At 42.7% G+C, this 23,482-nt stretch overlaps 1 protein-coding gene across 4 annotated transcripts in view; it reads right to left on the bottom strand.

The window, feature by feature from the left end:
* Positions 1–5,981: 5,981 nt before the first annotated feature.
* The window catches only part of GHR (growth hormone receptor), a 212,852-nt gene continuing 195,351 nt past the window's right edge, over positions 5,982–23,482 (bottom strand). For all 4 annotated transcript variants that reach the window (XM_045186428.3, XM_053914604.2, XM_045186429.3 and 1 more), the window contains 5 exons: positions 20,366–20,544; positions 14,470–14,635; positions 12,473–12,563; positions 9,341–9,410; positions 5,982–9,014 (listed from right to left, as the gene is read on the bottom strand). In XM_045186428.3, the coding sequence (XP_045042363.2) occupies positions 8,043–9,014; positions 9,341–9,410; positions 12,473–12,563; positions 14,470–14,635; positions 20,366–20,544 (1,478 nt within the window). In that variant the 3' untranslated portion in view covers positions 5,982–8,042. The remainder of the gene's footprint in view (positions 9,015–9,340; positions 9,411–12,472; positions 12,564–14,469; positions 14,636–20,365; positions 20,545–23,482) is intronic.

Here is a 23,482-nt window from a genome sequence, read left to right as displayed (position 1 = left end):
TTACCTGCCCAGGACCTTTATTCCACAAATGGGGAAACTGAGGCCCAGCGATGGGCACTGGCTGGCTCCCGGGAATGTAGGCTATTGGCTTTATCCCACATCACTCACCTGCATAAGGTATCCAAGGTTCCCCACCCCCCGCGGAGGGGCACCCAGCCCAGCTCCCACCCCCAGCCTCCCAGTGGAGAGGCTGCCCCTCATGGGTCAGTCCTCAGGTGGTCTGCAGAGCCTTTCATCTCACCGGCTTATTTTACTGGCCTGCGATCGTCTTCTGAGGGAGGTCAGATGGAAGCCCTGGATTCACAGGCATGGGGGGTCTCCTCGGGGTCTGCCCTTCTCTCATAGCCCGCGCACGGAGTGGCTGGAGGGAGACTGTGAAGCACCACCTTTCTGCACAGCCTGGTTTGGAGGCGTTTGGGTGAATACGAAGAGCAGAGAGTATGAATAAGTTCCACCTACCCCCGCTCACCGCATCACTCGTTCACTGAGGTCTGTGGTCCAGTTCTGCTCAGTGGCCAGCAGCAAACTTGGAGCGAAGGGGAGGGGCACCAGATGAAATCACCACCGCCACGCAAAGACTCAGAGCAGACATTGGGCCATCGCTGTTTTCCCCAGGTGTTCATCTAGATGGTTGTCGCTGAAGGTCTGGGAAGACGATGCCATGTTGTGTGAAGATGAGCAATACTGGAGGTGAACTGTCTGCCTGGGTTACTACGAGCTGACTGATTGGCTGGCTCCTGTTACAATTACTTACATCAGATGTGGACACTATGATTATGTGGAAGCAGCACTGAGTCCACTGCAGGGGCCCTGGAGCTAGAGTGCTTGTGCTTCATCCTGCGCCAGCGTTTGCTAATGTTGTCACGTCAGTCAAGTTCACCATGTGTGCCTCAGCTTCCATTGCAGTAAACTGGGAGTGACAGAATTATAGAGTGTACCTCATTGGATTGATGTAAGGGTTAAAATAAGCCCATGTACACAAAGTCCTTAGAATAGTGCCTGGCACACGGTGAGTGCTTGACGATAGTTAGAAATGCTCTCGAGTCTTTATAAAAAGTGCCACCCACTGGATGGAGTTATAAGGCTGTGTGGACTCTGTGTGCTGGCGCCATTTGTACCGTCTTCTGAGAGCGGAGTGTACAACCGCTTCCCAACTTTGTGTTCAGGGACGAAACACTGGCAGCTAAAGTCAGCCACTTGGGAGTACTTCCACCACGGAAACTGGCAAATGTTGCAAGCCTAGACGCACCCCCCTCCTGGAGGACAGGTTGTTAAACATTTAGTAGCACACCACTGGGTATGTTTAGCAGGAAAAGAACCTTTAGCAGGCGATTCCTTGCATCCATGGATATTATATAACAATTCTCCATTTTCTCCACACTGAGAATAGGATCAGAAGCTACTCCCTCTGTGGCCCCCCCTCTGCCCCCGATCAAGTAGTGTTATAGTCGACATTGTTCTTGGACTACTGGACTAGTCAGAAGGTCTGTGCTTTTGTCCTGGCTTCATCACTTACTAGTTAATTAACGCTGGGAGAATCTCTTAGGTTTTCTGAGCTGTGATTTCCTCTTCTGTAAAACGTTAAAAGAGATGTCTGACTTGCCTTTAACACAGATTTGTTATGTTTAAAAAAGTACATAAGAAAGTGCTTTAGAACATCAAAATCCTTTGCAAATCAGTTTTATCATACGGTACCATCTAAAGGAAAGCAAACGATAGGAATGTCTCCACGTTGGAGTTTCAACTACAGCACAGCTGGGAAAGACAGAGTGCATACAATTTCCCGACAAATTATTTGGTACTTAAAGAAAATGCTGCTAACATCTCAATGCTCACGGAGCGATCGTGTAGAGTCTTTTTTTTTAATCAATAGAAAATTGCTTTTCTATATAACCCCACAAAGACTGCTTCCTGGGACTACCAGGAAAAAATCTGTTATGTCTGAAGTTCTGTCTGGGTGATTTATTATTTTTTTTTAAATTCAGCAGACAGCAATAAGGAGGGAATTATTTTTGTTCGAGTGAAACAGATACGTATCATTCTGTAGCAGCACAGCAAGCACGTCTCAGCACGCACATGGTGCACTATTGGGAAAGAGAATTCGTCAATTGTTGGTTAAGCCCCATGTGTTAGTCCTTCTGCTCCAGTCTTCCAGCTGAAGAGAGGGGCAATTCAGAGTCTGTCTCAGCAGAGACACAGAAGTCCATTGTCACAGAGAAGATGAAGAATTCTCTATGGCTTCCAAGTTCTTAGAAAATGCTGTTCCATATATGAAAAAAGAAATGTGCCTGAGTTGCAATGAGAAGAATCTGTAGTTATTTTAATCATGCAATAAAAAAATTTTCACTTACAGCTGATACATAGTGTTATATTAGTTTCAGGTGTACCACATAGTGATTAGACATTTCTGTAACTTAGGAAGTGATCACCCTGTTAAGTCTAGTCCCCACCCGGCACTATATGTCGTTATTATGATATTAGTAACTATATGTTCTACTGTACATTACATCTCTGTGACTGTTTTTTTTAACAACTGCTCATTTGTGCATCTTAATCCCATCACCTTTTTTGCCCAGGCCTCAACACCCCTCCCATTTGGCAACCATCAATTTGTTCTCTGTATCTATGAGTTTGTTTCCGTTTTGCTTGTTTTGTTCTCTACATGCCACATATAACTGAAATCATATGGTACTTGTCTTTGTCTGTCAGACTCATTTCACTTAGTGTGATACTCTTGGGTGCATCCATGTTGTCACAAATGGCAAGCTTCCATTCTTTTTCATGGCCGAGTAATATTCCATTGCACGCATGCACCGCATCTTTTTCTCCATTGATCTATCAACGGACACTTGGGTTGCTTCCATAGCGTGGTTAATGTAGGTATCACTGCAATGATTGGAGGGCTCCATGTATCTTTTAGAATCAGCATTTTGGGTGTCTTTGATAAATAACCAGAAGTAGAATTGCTGGGTCATAAGGTAGATCTATTTTTAACTTGTTTGAGCAACCTCCATATTGTTCTCCAAAGTGGCTGCACCGATTTGTATCCCAACCAGCAGCGCAGGAGGGTTCCTCTTTCTCCACATCCTCATCAGCACTTGTTGTTTGTTGATTTATTGATGGTGTCCGTTCTGACAGGTGTGAGAGGAAATCTCATTGTGGTTTTAATTTGCATCTCTCTGATGATTAGTGAAGTTGAGCATCTTTTCATATGTCTACTGGCCATTTATATGTCATCTTTGGAGAAGTGTTTATTCAGGTTCTTTGCCTATTTTTTAACTGAATTGATTTTTTGGTGTTAAGTTGTATCAGTTCCTTATCGGATGTATCCCATTGGCCAATATGCCCTCCCATTCGGTAGTTTGTCTTTTTGTTTTGTTAATATTTTCCTTTGTTGTGCAGAAACTTTTTAGCTCAATATAGTCTCATTTGTTCATTTTTCCTTTTGCTTCCCTTTGCCTTTTACTGTTGAGGAAGTTTTATTGAGAAGGTGATGGTACAATGTAAGGATGCTTTGTTCACTTTCACAGTCACCTGAAACGTACTGTGACTGAATTTTGGGCCAGGTCTGCCAGTTAGCCTAATTGGAGCAGCTTTTCCCAGTGTTAATAGCTATAATAATGGCTACTCCTTTATCCTATTTTTCATAGTTAAATAAATGGGGAAATAATATTAGATTTAAAGAGAGGGGTTTCTTTTTGTTTGATTGTTTTTTAACTGTAGAAGTTTTGAAGTGCCCATGTGCCTTCTGGCTCTCCCAGAGGGAAGTGTAGTGGAAGTGTTTTCCAGATGCATTTGATTGGGGAATCCCTCACTTAAGAACTACTCAGGGAGCAGGTGTGCCCTGGGACCTGTGTTAGCAAACCCATCCTAGGCATTGTCAGGTGTGCTAACAGCCAGAGTCTGAGGCATTGAAAGTGGTTCACAGAACAAAGTGCTCCCTTAAGGTTGAAGGGAATCAGGGAGGGGGGCTTCACGAAGGAGACAGCGGGGCTGGGCCACGAAGGATGAGGCGAATTTCAGCAGCAGCACTGGTAAGCGGGAGCTTTTCAGGTGGGGGGATGTGAGTAAGGACAGAGATGGGCGGGGACACACTCTGTTCAAGGAGTGGCAAATGTCTCTCGCTATATCCGCAAGGGGATCTTCTTAGGTTCAAGTCACCATCTCCCAGACGGCCACAAACCACAGCTGGCCCCGGTCTAATCAGGGGAATGTAGGACGGGAAGGACAGAGGACAGGACAGCACTGGGCTTTCTGCTTCATAGTGGTTGTCATGGCAACAGTGCATGCAGGTTGTTTATACAGCTGTCCAGTGTTTTCTTTCCTTTCCTCCCCAACTGACAGCTTCCATGCAAAGGAATGAGTCTCCTATTGGGTAGGTGAAGGAGTCCCCCCGCCCAACCCCTTAGAATCTCTATGCCCCATTGGAGCCAACGGCTCTTGTTACAATCCCATAGGCATTGCTTCCCGTGTCCCCATAGGGGACATGGTCAGTTTCAAGACTCACCACACTCAAGTCACAAATATGGTGTCTTTCCAGGTATTGAGTGTTTCTCCCCATCCGGATGTAATTTATCAGAGATCCTTTTAAACATGAGCAATTTTGCCTGTGTAACATAGTTGGCGTGATGCTCTTATTAGATGTCCAAGGGAGCAGAGCTTGAATGTTAACCAAGGTCAAATTCTTTTCCAGGAGTTGTGCCCTTCACTCTGAGCTCTTAGCTACTAAGCCTGCAAGACGATTGGGCAAATTATGTGGGGTCCTGAGTTCTACATTGAGGAGCTTGAATTTAGGTTATGTTTAGTTTCCCCTATTTCTTACCCTAAGCAGGGAACATGGAAAGACACTTTGTATTTTGGTGTGAAACTAGGTTCGCTGGTGAATATTGCAACATATAAATAGACCTCAGGGTGAGTCTATCTTAGAAGCCCTGAGAAGCTTGAATGCAGGAACACACGTGTGACCATCTTTGATGTGACATCAATCTCCTGAAACAGAAAGAAGTGTGCTTTTTCTGTCCTTTCCCTTCCCTCGTGATTCCCTAAAGCACCCATATGTTCATATGACAAACTTACAATATCATGAGGCTGGCTTAGCTTATGTAGGAAACAAATATCTGATGCTTAAGCGGTGACCCTTGTTTTGTGGATGTTGAAGCAGTATGTGTTCCAGAATCTTAGTGAAAGAAGAGACATAATTTTCCAAATTGTATTTCCACAGAAGAAAGAAGGCAGCTGAGGCTTCACCCACGGCTCTTTCAGGCAGCTCCAAAGGCAGAAGGCAGCAGGTGGAGAATTTTTTTTTTCTGTAGTGAAGGTAACCCTCTGGTATTATGAAAAGTTGTGACCGTTTGCATCCAACTTGCTAAAGCTAATTGCTCAGTGGCCTTCTCAGGGCCCTGACAGACTCCCACCACCTAGGACCCTGTGCCTGCTCAGGAGGCTGTGACTTGGTGAAACCCACTTGGCACCCCCTGGGGAGGAACCTAGGCCACCCTGCTTCCCTGCGCTCCCAGGCTCCTGCACTACCTACCTCGCCACCTCCCTCCCAGGCCTGACTTCCAATCCGCTTCCCAAGGTGACAAGCAGCTAATATGTGCCAGGTAGCCCTGATTCCCTCCTCCAGGAGACATGCTCAAGCTAGAAATGTCGCTTAAAGACTCAAGCTCCCCGCCCCCCCCACGACACACTCGCCACGCAAACTCGAATGCATCCAAAACAGGACTCTGAGGGCCCCAGAGGGTGCGGTCCAGGCAGGCCAGGAAGGTGTTTGTTTGTAGGTTGGGCTCCTGCTTCCGCACAGAAAGATCGGGAGATGTGTCTACTGTGTCTCCATATTCCAGCACAGAATAAAACTCTCCACACGCCTGCCCATGTGTTTAAGCCAACCACACCATGGTCCCCTTACAACAAGAAGGACTCGGTGTGCAGTTGGGGTTAGGGTGCTTTGCATGTGCGTGTTTGACAAGAGACACAGACCATTGTGAATCCAAGAAAATAAATTTATTAAACTTTGAAGGAAAAAAAATCCACAGACATAAAGAAAGTTAAATATATAAACTGCAGGACACAACTAGTCATACTAGTGAATAATGGCTTGTGTGGCCAGCAAAGTACCAAAATGACATTCTGAGACTGATTGAGGTATTTAGCTATTTTTGGCGAGAGAAATGTTGTCAACCTATTGTGAGACAGTAAGAGAGTTTTCCCAAACACACAGTTTTAAGTTGAATTAGGTTCTACATCGATGAAATTTTATATGAAACTAAATTATGTAGCTCGTAGAGAAAACCATAGCAGCAAAGTAGCAGAAAGTCTATGAAACATCTATTATTACAAAGGAACACGTTGCACTTTAAACACCCAATTCAAGCTTTTCATTGTCCTTGCGAGAAAGAGGGAACTTAAAATTACCAACCATTAGGCTTATTTCCTAAAAAGGCCTATGCTAAATGGCAAATACTATTCAACTTAAAGCTACCTTTAAAGTTTTATTTACCTTAAAAAAAATACTTAAAGTGAGAAGCCTTCTTCACTGAGATAAGATTCTTCTCCTTTTGATAAAAACTCTTGGGGAGCTGTCCCGATGCCCCGAAGCATGATGTTTAGGTTATTAAGGGATTGAGTGATAATTCATAAATGGCTCGGGCCCCTTGGTTTTCTTCTGACTACCTGCTTCGAGGCCAATCCACTCAAGGGGGAATAAAAAAATGATGTAGTATCTTCTTTTACTACTTTCAATACACCCTATACAAGGTGGGGTGAGGCAGAGTTTCTGCTGTAGGTTTGAGTAAACATCGAGTTATCTGGGGGATTTGGGATCTTGTCTCTCCTGTTTCTCTTCACCGTAAATCATGAGTATACTCCTGGCTCCACACTGTGAAACCAAAACCCGTTTCTCTGCACCCTTTATTCCGTCATCTGCTTAGTTTCATTATGACCTGCTTCGACTTACACAACGCTTCCCGTACCTCATTCCCTTCTCAGGTAACTCCTAGAGAACTGCACTTGCGGAGAGCCTGCTGTGGCGGCTCTGGGCTTTCCTCTCCCGGTGGGTGTGCGCTGAACACCGGCCCCCCTGCGCCTCGGCTCCACTCCCCTCTCCCCTGCAGCATCCTCACCAACGTGAACCGGCTCAACCTTCTACTTCTCTTAGGAGTGGTGCTCTGACACGAACCGAAATTGGGGGAAGAAAGGGTTTTGTTGTGTGTTTGCTTTCTGGTTCATGATACGTGGGCCTGTGCAAACATTTTAAAAGATTCCTAAATGAACAAAGTTTAAAAAATTCAGCTAGGAGGAGCACGTTCCAATCATTTGGGTGACTACAATCATTTTAGAAGCGTTTAAGGAGTTTGGGAGGTATAAAAAGGGCTCTGTAAAAAACTAACTTGTCTGTTTGTTTTCTTGAGGTGCACTGACCTCAGCCTCACAGCGGCTTCAGACTGCTGCTGATACATTCTTCAGACAGGCCCTCGTGCCCCTCAGCGCACAGTGGGTTGGGTGATAGAAAAAAGCCATGCTTGAAGTGTAAATATGAAAAATATCTTCATCAATTTTATGCCAAAATAAATTTTACATATCCAAACTATTTTTTGTCTTCATACTTATATTCTCAGCTCCCAAACATGTAAAAAAAAAATTAGCCTGTGCTATATTGTGCATTCGATTTTCCCGAAATGCAGAAGCCACCTGATTGTTCGCTTTTTCAAAAAGCATGATTTACTCTACGTTAAAAACACAGCCATTCAATGCATAGCATCACAAAATTAACACCCACAATAACGAGACAATCACTGCCACTAAACAATCTTTGAGACAATGCTTTAAAATATTTACAATTCGCAACAGGAATATCTATCTGATTAAGTGTTCTCATTTTTTTTTTAACATCATGTTTCAACGTTTCAGGAAAAGGCATTTAGAATCCACACTCCCCGACCCCCCCAGCTCAAAAAGGTTTAAACATTGTTTTGGTTTAAGCATTCAGGCCCCAGCCCACTCTTTGCCATTAAATATTTAGCTCACGGGAAATCAGAGAAAGGCTACGGCATGATTTTGTTCAGTTGGTCTGTGCTCACATAGCCACAAGAGGAGAGGAACTCTTTGTCGGGCAAGGGCAAGGCCATGGCATTGAGTAGGAGGCCCTGCGGAGACTGTACTATGTGAATGGAGGTGTAGTCTGGGACGGGCGTCTCAGAGCTCGGGGCCCGCTCTGAGGTCCCAGACCTGCCAGCAGTAGTGGTAAGGCTTTCTGTGGTGATGTAAATGTCTTCCTGGTTAAAGCTGGTCTCAGCACGTGAGTCAACCTCCACGTGCGGGGCTGCCGCGATGCACTTCTTGGCATCTGCCTCGCAGAAGTAGGCGTTGTCCATGATGAAGTTTGCTTGGCAGAACGAGACCACTTCTGGATGCGTGTCACACTGGGATATCCCTGCCTTATTCTTTTGGCCCGGGGAAAGGACCACACTCCCTGCTGGTGTGATGTCGCTTACCTGGGCGTAGAAGTCAATGTTGGCCAGTGAGCTCGGATTGCTTAGCTGAGCATGGGCAGCTGGATGAGTTGACTCAGCGTCGCCGAGAAGAAGTGGTCTGGGTTTGTTTTCCTCTGCTGGGGTAACACTGGGCTCCTGAGTAGCAGGGGGAGCATCGCTGAAAGGTGGGTTGTTTTGATTCTTCACATCAAGGCACAAGAGATCTGCTTCCCCTTTTAACCTCTGTGGCTGAGCAACCTTGGAGGTATCATCACCCATGTCACCAGCATCAAAATCAGCCTCCAGAATGTCTGGGTCATAACAGCTGGTACGTCCAGAGTCGTCATCCTTCGCCCCAAGGATATGAAGTGATTTTTGACGGTCATTGCTCAGAAGTCTGTCTGTGTCTGATCCTTCAGTCTTTTCATCAAGGTCATCAATATCTAGCTCAATGAATTCAACCCAAGAGTCATCATTGTAGAATTCAGGTTTATAGTTGTCATGAACAGCTAAGATTGTGTTCACCTCTTCTAATTTTCCTTCCTAGAACACAGAAAGAAAAATTAAGATCTACGCAAAGAAACTCATAATGGTTAAGGCATTTCACAAATAACATTAAGAGACTAATTATGGTTATAATAGAGACAATAGTAACAGAATCACATACTAAAAATACATAATAGTGAAGAAGTTTTAAATATATAAGACATCATTTTAAGAAATGTACTATTTGAAAATTTTTTTCCCCAGAAGGGGCACAAAAAATAGAATGCGTTACATATCGCTTGCTAAAGCTCTCAACACAAGACGATGTTTTTCAGGTATCATTTAATTAGTGTCATCTATAACTTAGATAATTTGTTAATCACCTTGAAGAGATCTGGATCAATTCCTTTAATCTTTGGAACTGGAACTGGAGGCAGAATCAGCATCTTAATCCTTGAAGACAATTAAAATTTTGGTTGGATATATCTTAAAAATTGCACATTCTCTCATTTCAAAAGACAGACATAAAATATTGGCAGTACTACTGCTTGTTTCAAATATTTTGGTAACTTAGGAGTGGAATATGAGGAAAAGAAGGCAAATATTGATAAGGAAAAAACTACAGAAGAAAAAAAGAGCAAAATAACAACAAAAAGCCCTTAACTGAAGTCAATTTAAATAAAATGTGGCATTCCTATAATATTTTTTTTCTTCTTCTTTTTTTCTTTTTTTACTGACAGCGTTAGTATCTGGGAGTGATAAATTTGATTCCATCTAAAGCCAATTTCCATTTCAGTATTGAGAAAGGTAATTTGAATGTGTAGCTCACCAGTACTTTGCAGAGGAAAGGAAGGGAGGGAGGAAGGAAACAGGGAGAGAAGGAAGGAAGGAAAGAAGGGAGGGAGAGAGGGAGAGAGGAAGGAAGGAAGGAAGGAAGGCCGGCTAATCCACATGGAACCAAATTAGGGTGGACTGGGTAAGTTTATACCACACAGCTCCCATTACTTATAAAATTATATAAGATGAACTCATTAACTACGGTGTCACTGCAGGGTTCATTTCAGTTGGAAAGACTAAATTTGAACTACTTCTAATCAATCAGTATGAATTTATACACACAATTTTATTATGGACTTAAATTTTCTGTGCAAAAATTCCCTATTTTGTGCACACTTTGTAGATAAATTATTAGTTCAAAATCAAAACAGCATCAAATAACAAAACATGGATCTGCAGGCTGAATTTGGCTTTCTGTCTGCCCTTCTGTTTTATGCTGATTATGTTCTTTCTTTCCTGATTCATACCAGCTCAAAGGCTGGGCGTGAGTCATGTGGTGGGAACAACAGAGCACAGAATAACGATAATCTTGGCATGGAACTATGTTTGTGACTTTGCTATCACTTTGTTTAAATTTAAATTACACTGCAAGTTTTGCTAGATTTGACTCAACTATCTGGATTTAAAAAAGAAGTGAAGTGCTTGTGGACTCACAGAACCTCAAGCAAAGGCTCTGAAGCCTTTCGCAGCCCTGAGGCTCTGGGAAGCCTCCTGCTAATTACCATTTAATTGTCAGGCTCCTTCCATACCTGCTGACAAATAAGTCCTACCATTTCCTACTTTAATTAAAATGTGAAAATTCAGACAAGATAAATATTGTTTATGGGCAAATGAAAGAAATAAATTAATTCTTTTCTACAAAGAACTAACTCTAGACTTACTCTAGCACAGGAAATTTGGAAGTACAAAAAAGATTTCTAAAAATTCTACAATTTGGTGATTTTGAACAAGCTTTATAGTGGAGAACTTCATTATTCATAGAAAACACTCTTTAGACAGAGGTTAATATATTTTCTTTGAAATCCTATTTTTTGAGGTATTATTTTTTTCTTTGAAATATTATTGGTTAATATATTTAAACTATATAACAAATTTACTTAGGCTTCACAATGACTCAAAATAGAAAGCTAATGTTAAGAGTAAATTACTTTATATACACCGTGCTTTTATCAGCTGCAGTTACATATAAATCAGTCCTTCAACTGTGCTGATCAATGAATTCAAAATAATCAACATAATAATTTGGCTCCTTTGTTGTTGGTATTACTTAAATATATAAATTGCTTAAAGTTCTATAAATTTATTGATTTTTTTAACCCACTTTTCCCCAAACACGGAACATTGTGTTGGTAAGACAGAACTGTTGTTAATACGTCAAGGCCAAACTGAAATGCTGCCGAGTGAATTTTGCTTTCCCATTGGGTGACACTTCAGAACTGGAGATGACAGGGATAACAACCCCCAGGGATAACGCAGATGACAGGTCTGCGTTCACCTAGAGACTGTCAGCATGCTCAACACTCTAGAACTCCAGCTTTCTGACAATTCTTCTCTCTACTACAAGTCCGTTTTGATGTTGCCAAATGCTATACAACTTCAAAAAACAAATCACAAAGTTTTTACAGCAAATTCATACAGATGCTATTTTGACTTGTAGAGGCCTCTTGGCTTCAGCTGGAGAACCTGTCTTCTGTCCTAGGCAGGGTGACCAGCGTCTGGAACTCAGGGAGGTCCCAGGAGACAGGATTTACAATGCTAAACTCAGGGATGTCCCAGGCAAACTGGGAGTGTTGGGGACCCTAGTTCTAGGTGAAGGGACAAGATTGACTCATAGGACTTTAAAAATATTCTAAATATAAGAAAACTGGCAACCAGCACCAAATAATTTACCTCTACTTTGTATTAAAGTTTCTTGTAGTCTGTACTGAGTTTCTTTCAGGAAGAGAAAGAGAAATACAGATCTTACAACTCAAGGGAAATTTAATGGTTACATAATCCAACGTAATGCCCATGAGAACATGAAGGTCCAGATTGGTTAAGGGACTCAAAACAAGATCAAATACAGGGGCAGAATAATACCCAGAATCTTAGTTTTTAACTCCAAAAAATATAGAAAGGCATCTCTTCAAACTTAGAAAGAATTTTAGCTGTGTTGACAAAAGCAATTGAAATAGCAAATCGTAAGTATCCAAATAATTTAACAAAACTTGAAATTACTTGACATTGCCATCATAGGAAGCCTAAGAAGGCTTTATTAGATTGATTTATCTAGGTAGCTTTAGTGTGCCAGTTCCATTTGTTTGCACAAAGGACAGTGTCCGACAGCCGAAGTGGTGGTGCTATGGAGGGTCCCAGACAAATGCGTCACCTTGGTCGGGACTTTGAAGCGGCGAGGAGGGAGCTCTGGGGAAAGAGCTTCGCCAAGGAGGTGTGTGGAAGCTGTGCCGTCAGCCCCTAGCCTCTTAATGTCCTATGATACTTCTCAGCCAGAAGGAAACCCTGTGTCTCTTTGATGGACACAGCAAGGTGGTAAATGTATAACTGGAGATAACGTTTCCCTGGGTTAATTAAAATTTTCACCCATGATTTGCAGAAGAAAACACCAGATAACAAATGGAAACACATGTGGAAATCTAAACAACTGGCAAAAACATTACGGTAGATTATTTCACACCTACCTTTGCTGTTTAGAAAATATGAATAGAAGTAATATCACTGTTAGCCCGAATAATCCAAAGATGATAAGAAAGAACCACGGGAACTGGAAATCTGAAACACATGAGACAATATCTCACTCACAGGGTTATGGAGAGTTGGCGTTTACATTTCATATTGCCTCATTTGCATTCATCTGGCGAAGTCAGTGATTTCACTTGATAACCACCGAAACAGAAGGCAATGATTGAGAAGTGTTTTCTGCACCAAGAACACTTTTTCAAATCCTTTTACATTAGAAAAAATCAAAATAAAGCTTAAGCACAATCCACGTTTATAAGAAAAGAAATCTGATGTAAGCATCCTTCTGTGATCGGAGGATGCCATGAAAGACGTCAGCTCTGGAGCCGGGACAACACACTCCTTTACTTAACAGTCTCCCTGACTCTTTCTTTGCAAAGGTGTGCTGACACTTCTTTATCCTCCAGACTGAGGTGCTACAGAAAAGGTGGGGGCAGAGTTTTTATCTCTGACTCACCACTGGAACTTTTTAGACAGGCAGAGCAATTATTTTACAGCTTCAAAATCCTCCTGGGACAGAGGTCACTGCAGATTTTAGTCAACTCTGCAGCAAACTTGGGGGGACCTGTTTGTAAAACTTCTATCTTATTCCTTAAAAACAAGTGCCTTGCAGCTGGTTCCTGGTATTCTTACCACATTGGCAGAGATGGACCATGTTTTAATTAAAAAGGACAGGTGAAGTTTACCTTAATGTCTCTTTATTAAAAGTAGGCTTGTATACTGTAATATTCTTTTCTTATTTTAATTTTGTTTCAGGTATTAAAATCCCCAAGGGAGGTATTATGGGCATTAGAAAGAATCAGTGGGAGAGAGAACATCATTTGTATCTTGTGGCATTTAGTTTTATATCGATGGCATATTCAGGAACATAATATAAAGCAGGTGCTTCATTTTCTCCTCTTTTTTTTAACTTGGAAAGAAAAGTCAGTTAAAAAAAAAACTGTGTTAAGTGAATTAATGCCATCACAATAAGATTAAAGGGAGTGTGGCAAGTGTATTTTTTTAAACCAGAATTTCATTGTATCATGTTGTTTGAGACAACGAGCCTGTTAGGTAGAACTTAAAAAAAATGGAGTTACAGACATTTTGACTCAAGTGTTATTTCGCATCATGAATTCCACCTGTGCCATAAATGCAGAAATATAAATTGCATTTCTCTGTAGCTTGTGACTGTTTCACTAACAAACCTCAGCTCCTCACACGGCCTTGCAACCTCCTGTCTTCAATGGAGATGAGCTATAGCCAATTCTCAAGTGGGAGTGACAATATTTTATACCCTTAATATTCATTGTTAAGCAGCCTTCTTTTTTTCTATATTCAAACACTTCAATTCTTTTATTAGGAATTCCTAGGTTTCATTTCTTTAAACTTTAATTCTCTTTGTACTTCCCTTATATAGGATCTTCAAATGTCCCATGTCATTCTTGAACATAACTGGCATACTACTTTTGCCAGGTAAAAGCCACACCTGAACTTTCTAAACCTCACCAGCACCTGCCTCTGACCACCGGTGCTGACTCAATATCCAGCTTTCTCTTAGATGCCACAGAGCACATCCATCCTTACAGATACAGTGTCTTTTCATTGTGTATTTGAAAAACACTTTATGCCAATTATAAATGCAAACAAGTCATTGTAGACCATTTCAGAACTAGGGAAACACATAAAGAATCACCTGAAATGCTGATTATCTAGAGATAACCCCTCTATAACTTGCACTTCACCCCAGGACTCTTTCTGAATTAAATAATTCAAACACTCAGCCATCCTCCTGCTTTTTGATGGAGAAAGCCTGTTACAGAGAGTGAGCTCGGGGTCCCTTACCCCAACCTTGGATGCTAACGTATCCCGATCTGGCCACCATGCTCACAGGGCGGGAATGTATCACCCTACATTGACAAAAGCTGCATCGGCTGCCATGGCGATCTTTTATTTTTACCTTCTTCACATGGCAGTGGGCTGGTCTGAGGAAGTGTGACGTACAGCACCTCACTGAACTCGCCGTACTTGTCGGAGTTCCGCTGCCTGGACCGCACCCGCACTTCGTACTCTTTGTCCAGGCGCAGGGAGTACACTGGCACGGATGTCGACGCCACCGGGTCCATCTTTCAAGACAGAGCAGAGCACTTACTGGTTAGAGAGTCGACACTCAATGCCGCAGACTCCGAAAGGTGTGCCTGCCTCTGTTCTCGAAAGGAATTCTGGAAAGCAGGTAAGGTTTGCAAATGCACTGGAGGGGGGCTATTTCAGGAAAGATCAAGGCAAATATGATAAATGAACAATAGGCCTCAAACTTACTTTGGTATAAACCAGGGACTTGACAGACTTTTACAGAAATGCAGCTATAGCTTTAAATTACAATGTCAAAATTCTAAGATCAAAGCATAATAAATTATTATGAAAAAATGACACAACTGTAAAGAAATATCGCCTACCCTTAGGGATATTACAATTTTGTATGAAGACACAAAAACAGAAAAAAAAACCAAATGTATTTCACATCAAAACAAATTCTAGTCACCCTTTGGAAATCCGGGTGGTCACACACATGACCAGAGAACTGGAAGGGGTCCTCGGAAAATTCATAGTTGTCTTAACCAAACTTTGAAATAATTCTGTTAGAAGCATCTACATACATAATCTGCTTGTTCTAGAAGACTCAAAGGCCACCTCGAAATTGTTTGCTATTCAAAATCTGCAAAAACCCCGCAAGAGTCCTTGGGAATTAACATCACGGTCCCACAACCCTCATGGCCAGGATATTCTTTTACCTTCCAGGGGACGGGCAGGTGAGGCTATGAGACTTTTACACCATTTGCTATCAAATAAGGTGACCCAGTTAATGAGGGGGTTTTCCTTGAAGGCAAACATTCAAACTGAGTAGTCAACGTGTGCTTTTCCTACGTTTTCTGGTAGAACACCTTGTTCCTGTTTATAGAAAACTAGGAACCCTCACTTTTTCCACAGCATGGACCTTTCACGTAAATAAGATCTCATAGTTTGTTTTGCTAAGTCAGAAGCTGGACCTTCAGTTTCTAAAACAAATTTTCCTCTCCCCTCAGTTCATTGCTACTCAAAAAGTCTCTCTCCCCCCCCGACCTCCCCCCTAACCCCCCCGTGTGAACAAGGGATGGTAATTTTACATTGCTCAAAGGAGCCTCTTAATATATGGAACATCTGCATGCCTAAAATGCCTTTTTTAAAGGTAGAATTCTGAATATTAAACTTATTATTTTTCTTAGTATTTTAAAAGCCCATGTTTTCATTCTTAAAGCCCGAATTCCTCTGTTATTGTCACCGATGTCATTTCTCTACAGATTTTTACTAATAACAAAACCAGAAAGGGGGTCTCAGGGGCTCAGCCTGAGGCCCCTCTCCACCCTCTCTGATCCCTCCACACCCCCACGCTGAGCTCAGCCACCTGACCTGCGTGCCTGCTCTTGGCCAACCCGCGGTGTAAGTTTGCTGCAGCCCTAGGAAGTCCTTCCCGGCACTTTCCCCTACCGCATCCTGCCAGACACTGCACGTCCTGCGTGGCTTTCTGCATTCCCTGCCCAGGTTTCTGTATGAGACCGCAAAGTCTCGGGGGGCCAACGACGCCTTCGTTATCTTCAGGCGTAAGGCGGGCGAGCAAGTAGATAACCATATGCTGTAGATAATTGTATGCCCCCCATTAAGTCCTGAAAGCACCATGAATTTGTAACTTGGTTTAGCAGGTAAACAGTGTAAGTAACTACATGGTCATTAGTATCACTTTTATATTAAAAATGTATTTAATCAAAAAAAGACACACCACCACCAAATTCCACATTGCCAAATGGTAACATGAATCTGATCTAAGTAACAAACACTAGCTTTCCCCTTCTGCTTACAAACTTCTCTTCTCTTTATGCTTACAACACTTCTGCGCACAGCCAGTGAGACGGTGAGCGTCTTCCGGAGACAGGCCAGTTCTTACGACCAGCTCTGGATATGCAGGACGACTCTGCGCCCCTTGCAAATGACCAAACTCACAAATGCTGTAAACATATAACTTCACTCATGGAAGGTCAGCAAACGTGAACTGACCCCTGTGGACTATCTGAGGTGACTTCAGTGGGGCACAATGAGGACTGCAACAAAGCCACGCTGGGAGGCAGCTCTGCGCGGTCAGTGGAGTGAGTCTCACGCCCCTGTGCACCTGGCTCAGGTGTCAGATGCACACATACCTGTGTCTCGGCTGAGACATCACTGCAGGCCAGGGTCTTTCAGGCTTGAAACTATGATCAGAAATGTATGAATCTGAACATTCTGATTTACATCTTGCTTTTCCTAGCTTGTCAAGCTGAGGCAGGAGACAGCGTAGGGAGAGCCCTGAGACTGCATAGCTGTCACTGGCCAGCATCTGGCATCCCGGTTGCCAGGAAACACCTTTTACCACTTAGGTCAAATAAACAGTAAACTGAGGCAGGAAGGAGGAAAGAGAATGTCTCACACACTAACTCAGCAGTCCTGAGCCTGGTCTGATAATATTGCCAGGTGCTCCAACATCATATGAAACACTATGTTAGCAAGAAAGAAGGGAAGTCCTTGAAATTCTATGTAGCATTTCTATGTAGCATTTCTCTTTGGGAAAGGCGGCCTTGAAACTGTGCTTTCATCCCAGGGCCTGGAATGCGAGAGAGGGTCCCCGGTGCCCAAAGCAGCAGCCCACAAAACAACTTTGGTTAATTGTCTACCTCTGGTCACTGTTTTACAAGGGAGTCCCTGATGCTTACAGAAAGAGCCCATAAATAACTTTGGAAAGTGCCCCAAGTTAATTAACTGCCTCCTGTCAAGTACTTGTTTTACAACAAGATGAACAAATGGAGTCTGGAGCGAGATAAGGATTCGGGCTGACAGACCCCCACAGTTTAGGTGGTCACGTTCCCCCAGGAAAGCTGGCACCACATTTACCTGTTAATCAATATGTAAGTTTTTTTCTCATATACCATCGACTGTATACGTCCTCAGAACAAAGGACTCTCTCTCTCTTTCCTGTTGGCTCTCGGGCCACCGGACCTCTGGCCACCCGGCCTCAGGCCACCTGGGGGCTTGTCACCCTGGTCTTCAGCTGCTCTTACTTTTGCCACCCTGCTCTGCCCTGAAACTTTGCCTCTCACCCCCGACTCTACCCAGTCTCGTTCACTTCCATGGGAACGGGCCACTAATAAAGCGATTACACACTAATAGATTTGCTGATCTGTAGTTCTTCGCGTGCGTCAGCAAGAAGAACCAGGTCTCTCTCGTCAACAAAACGTTTCAGTATCAGGATTCCTTGACACTTAAAAATGATTGCGAATCGTAAAGATTTTGTTTATTTGGATTATACCTATGGCTATTTTCTATATTAGAAACCGAAGCTCAGAATATTAAAAATGCTAATTTTTAAATTAAAATAAATTGATTTTATGGTAACATTTTTATTAAAATTATTGTACTTTCCAAAACAACAAAATTATAGTAAAAAGAGTAACATTGTTTTACATTTCTGTAAATCTCTCTAATGTCTGGCTTAGTAGAACACAGCTGTATTATTACACCTGCTTCTGAACTCAGTCTGTTAGGATGTGTTGTTTTGGTTGAAGTCTATGAACGAAATCTGGTCTCACACAGATATATATTGAGGAAAAGGGAGGATATTTTCATAGCTTTTTCAGATAACTGTGGATATTTTTTACACCAACACTCAAACTCAGTAAGTGGTATTTTCTTAAAGGTTAATTGCAACGTGGAATCTGAAACTTATCAATGAATCTTTTGGACGCTGTTACCTTAAACTCCTCCACTCCTCCATCTAGTGCTGGAATGGATTATTTCCCCATGTGCAATTTTGGTTATATCATGTACCGGTCATTTGGGAAATACTGGTTCACTGAGTTATGCAGATTTTCTAAACGTACACACAGTTTGTTACGCAGCATAAAAAGAATCACCTTTGCTAACAGCATCACCGCTGGTCTCAACAGGAGTGCCTTCGAAGATAAGGAAGCCACCAAGTGCGTAGTTACACAAGTTTTCCGAAATTCTGATTTTCCCTCGAAAGCTCACGTTTTTTCACTGGCAACAAGTACTCATAATTGTTTTCCTTAAAATAACAAGCTTACTTAATTTTTTTTCAAGCCATGTTTGCCAAATATTTGCCAACGCAAACATGAGTAACTGTGCATCGGTTTTTCAGTAGTTCTCCCAGGTAACACTCGCACTCCATGTGGCGTTCCACGTACAACGTGGCGTTCCACTTACAACGTGGTGTTCCACGCAGAACGTGGCGGGTTCAGTGGGCAACCTGCTGTTACCGTGCTTTTTCTCAAGACCACCATCGGCACCCACGCAGCTTTATGTGGACTTGCCATGTGTCACACCGAATACTAAAAAGGTTGAGCCGTAACAAGATCAGTAATTTTCACAGCTTCATCAAGGGCACTCTTATGTCAAACTGGCCCTACCCCTTCCCCTCCCCTGTGATATTTGGGGGTGAAGAATTCAGTGACTTCCAGTACAGGTCCATGTTACTACCTCGGTCTGTGCCAAGGCAGCCTCAGTTTCCCCACTGTGGCTTTCGTACCATCAGGGCAAATCTCAACACAGTCAAGAAAGGAAATAACATTTTAGTATTACTATGAAAATAGCCTTGACCTTGCGCACCCCCCTGACAGGGTCTTCGGGAACCTCAGGGGTCCCTGGTTCGCACCCTGGGGTACCTGGCATAGTCCTTGCGCACAGTGGCTATTTCTTTCTCTCTCTTTTTTTTTTGTTTTCCTTTTTTTTTAAAAAAAAATTTTTATTGTTATTCAATTCACAATGGCTATTTCAATACCTGCTGGCTGCAGCAACGTGTGACTAGCTTGAATTTAGAATGCCTTGTTTGACTCAGCATCCAAACAGGCTTTTTTTACTACAGCACGTTACAGAATAGACATCTAAATTAAAATGAGGCCGAACACAGAACCTCAAGGCCCAGTGTTGCACTGCTCAAAGCTGCTCCACATTTAGCTTTTCCTCTAATGGCAGCATCAGCTTCTTTCTCAGCCATTCACCCAACGGACAGGGCCTGGTGTGTCCAAAGCCGGGAGTGTGGCCGTGCAAGCTGCTGGGCCTGACGTGATGCCTGGCCAGAAACCGCTGGGCTTGGCCGGGGCCCTGGCTGTGGTCAGACTGATTTAGAACTTGTTATATTGGGCGCAGTGTGATAATCCTGTTTTTCTTCTTGTTGTGTGCCGTGTGGAATTTATCTCAGTGCCCAGTTCCCATAAGCTTGGCAAGGAAGTGAGGGGGGCAGAGGTCAGCCAGTACCATGCTCCTCGCAGACTTCAAAACCACTCGGCGCAATTGTCCCTGGGCGTACTTGACAAAATATGCTTCCAAAACCTCTAAAGGGCAAATTCCCTCCTGGAGTCACTTAAGACTTTATTTTAATGAAGGTCTTGTGAGCAGTAGCTACTAAAATCATGGGAGAATATTTAGCCTTGGCTCACTGTTGACCTTGATCATAACCCTTCCCATGTTTAGCCACATCCCCAAAGTGGCTCAAGTACATAGTTTTGTTCTAAAGTTAAACTAGACACCAAGATGACTGGGGGAAAGTCTTCCTTTCCTTCTAGCCACTTCCATGTCAGCTCCATGGAAGCATCTGCTACTGGACAGAACTCCAAGATGATCTTTTTCTGACCGGATTTCCTCAAATAAGAAACAATGGGGCACATCGTGTGTGCATGTGGTGCTAGGTAAAAAGGAAGTCCATAAACAAGAGGGGTGTGAGAATAAAAAGAAGACAATTCAGAAGATTTAACATGTGATGTGCCACGACGCCTTACCATTTTCCACTGGGTCTCATTTATTTCTTTGTATTGCAGCTCGTACTCCAGGACTATCCATCCTTTCTGAACATCTGCATTGGATGGTGGTTCCCATTTCACTTGGATATCCGCATGAATCCCCGTTAAACTGATGTTCAGTAGAGTCCAGTTGAGGCCGGTGGGTGGATCTGGTTGTACTGCGCATTTCAGAGGAGAATTAGTATACAGAGACACACAGCTGCATAGTAATGGAATGCTTTCTTCTGAAGAGACCACATTACTGCATACGTTTTCATTACTCACACTCTTAATTCTTTTAATATTCCTACCATCATATTCTCACTTTATAAGAGAGTACCATTTTTTAACTTAAGGATGATCTGTGTTTATTTCTAAAAGAAAGCCCCTGCAAAAATTGCTTTTTGAGCCTAAAATCTGATCTATAACTTTTCTTAAAGATCGTTTACGTTTCACATTTCTTTTAGCTGTGGTAGAATTAATGCTTTGGGTCTTGGCTGAGGAATTCATTTTAACTAAGGGACAGAGAGTCAGACAGCCCTGTGGCAGTTAAACATGTAGCTGTTTTGGAACCAGGGCTAGAGAAATCTTTTTTCTTCCCAACTGCTCATGACCCGGAGCGAGGGCCTCGCCTCACTCATTTCTGTGCTGCTACTAGCAGTCCTTCCTGACACTCAGCAGATGCCTCTTGGCTTGGTGTCTTCCCAGCCACACGGCATCACTTCTTCAGACCTAAGAAGGGAGGCATCGCACTGCTCTCTCAAAGGGTTTTCTTTCACTTAACTGCACGCGAGCAATGGGCAACAGAGTTCTGCTTGGTTTCTGCTGATCTACTACCTACCCTCCCAGGTACAACAGTTGGCCACAAAGACCACAATTTCCCAAAGGCTGATGACGAGAAATATGGATTCCAAAGCTAGGGACCATACCTAATATTTTAGATAGTCCCCAATAAATTACTGCTATTTGATCTCACTACTAAGTTCTTGAAAATTATTTACAGATGCAGAGAAAAATTTACTTTGTTTTCTATGATATGGAGACGGTCACCTGGAGTGGGGCAAAGTCTGGGTCCCCAGGGTTGACTGGAGATAAGCCTGATCAACCAGAGATAAATATACACTGTGAGGAACTCTTACTGGCTGTTAAAATCTGGGGCCAAACAGGGGAGCTCTTCTATTCAACCCAAGTCGAAACACTGTGAGGGAGCACATTATTGACCACGGTGACCAAGGTGAACACCACTTCTTAAAAAATATAGGGAAAGTCCAAATTTTTTTAAAAATATATTTTATTGATTATGCTATTACAGTTGTCCCATTCCCCCCTTTTAATACCCTCCACCCTGTGCACCCCCTCCCACCCCATTCCCCGCCTTTAGTTCATGTCTATGGGTCATATATATTAAGTTTGTTGGCTTCTACATTTCCTATACTATTCTTACCCTCCCCCTGTCTACTTTCTACCTACCATTTATGCTACTTATTCTCTGCTCTCCTTTCCCCTCCTCTCCCCCTCCCACTCCCCTGTTGACAACCTTCCATGTGATCTCCATTTCTGTGTTTCAGAACCCTCCATTTGCTTTTGTTTTTGTTTTAGGTGTGGTTGTTAATAACTGTGAGTTTGCTGTCATTTTTACTGCTCATATTTTTAATGTTCTTTTTCTTAGATAAGTCCCTCTAACATTTCATATGATGAACTCTTTTAACTTGACCTTATCTGGGAAGCACTTTATCTGCCCTTCCATTCTAAATGAGAGCTTTGCTGGATAGAGTAATCTTGGATGTAGGTCCTTGCCTTTCATGACTTGGAATACTTCCTTCCAGCCCCTTCTTGCCTATAAGGTCTCTTTTGAGAAATCAGCTGAAGGTCTTATGGGCACTCCTTTGTAGGTAACTGTCTCCTTTTCTCTTGCTGCTTTTAAGATTCTCTTCTTATCTTTCATCTTGGGTAATGTAATTATGATGTGCCTTGCTGTGTGCTTCCTAGGGTCCAACTTATTTGGAACTCTCTGAGCTTCCTGGACTTCCTGAAAATCTATTTCCTTTGCCAGATTGGGGAAATTCTCCTTCATTATTTGTTCAAATAAGTTTTCAATTTCTTGCTCTTGCTCTTCTTCTTCTGGTACCCCTATGATTCAGATCTCGGAACATTGAAAGATGTCCTGGAGGTTCCTAAGTCTGTCCTCATTTTTTGTAAAAGGCAAAAGATTTGTGTGTTCTGAAGAGAAACCAGAGTATCTCTCCTCATTTTTTTAAATTCTTGTTTCTTTATTCTGTTCTGGTTGGATGCTTCTTTCTTCCTTGTGGTCCATACCGTTGATTTGAGTCTCCATTTCCTTTCTGTCACTGTTGGTTCACTGTATATTTTCCTGTATTTCACTTAGCATAGCCTTCATTTTTTCATCTAATTTGTGACCAAATTCAACCAACTCTGTGAGCTTCCTGATTACCAGTGTTTTGAACTGTGCATCTGATAGGTTGGCTATCTCTTCATTGCTTAGTTGTATTTTTTCGGAGCTTTGATCTGTTCTTTCATTTGGGCCATTTTTTTTTTGTCTCTACATGCCTGTTACGTAGTAAGGGGTGGAGCCTTAGGTGTGCACCAGGGCAGGGCAACCCATGTCGCTGCACTGTGATGCTATATGTCGGAGAGGGTCCGAGAGGAAACAATGCTGCTTGCTCCACTCTCTGCCAGTTTTCAGTCAAGGAAAGTTCAAATTTGATTCATCATGACTACATTTGGGAAATTAAATTGGAGTGATTTGACTTCCAGTCAAGATGGAGGCGTAGGTAAACATGCCTTGAATCCTCACACAACTACAACAAAAATTACAACTAGACTACACAACAAATATCACCCAGAAATGTCAGAAAATCAAGCTGTATGAGAGCCCAACAACCAAGGATTTAAAGAAGCCACATTCAGCCAGATGAGTGGGAGGGGCAGAGACACAGAGACACGCAGAGAGGCATGGAGATGCAGAACGTTCAGTCCCATATCCACACGCGGTGGATAAAAATTGGGAGGGATAACCAAGTGGGAGCGAGGGATGCCAACCCCAGATCGGACCACCCAGCCCAGGGTTCCAGCACCAGGAAGTTAAGTCCCCATAAC

This window comes from Desmodus rotundus, chromosome 1 (genome assembly GCF_022682495.2).
Source record: "Desmodus rotundus isolate HL8 chromosome 1, HLdesRot8A.1, whole genome shotgun sequence".
In the NCBI taxonomy this organism is placed as follows: Eukaryota; Metazoa; Chordata; class Mammalia; order Chiroptera; family Phyllostomidae; genus Desmodus; species Desmodus rotundus.
Note: the sequence above shows the minus strand (reverse complement) of the source record. Positions and strands in the feature narration are given on the sequence as shown.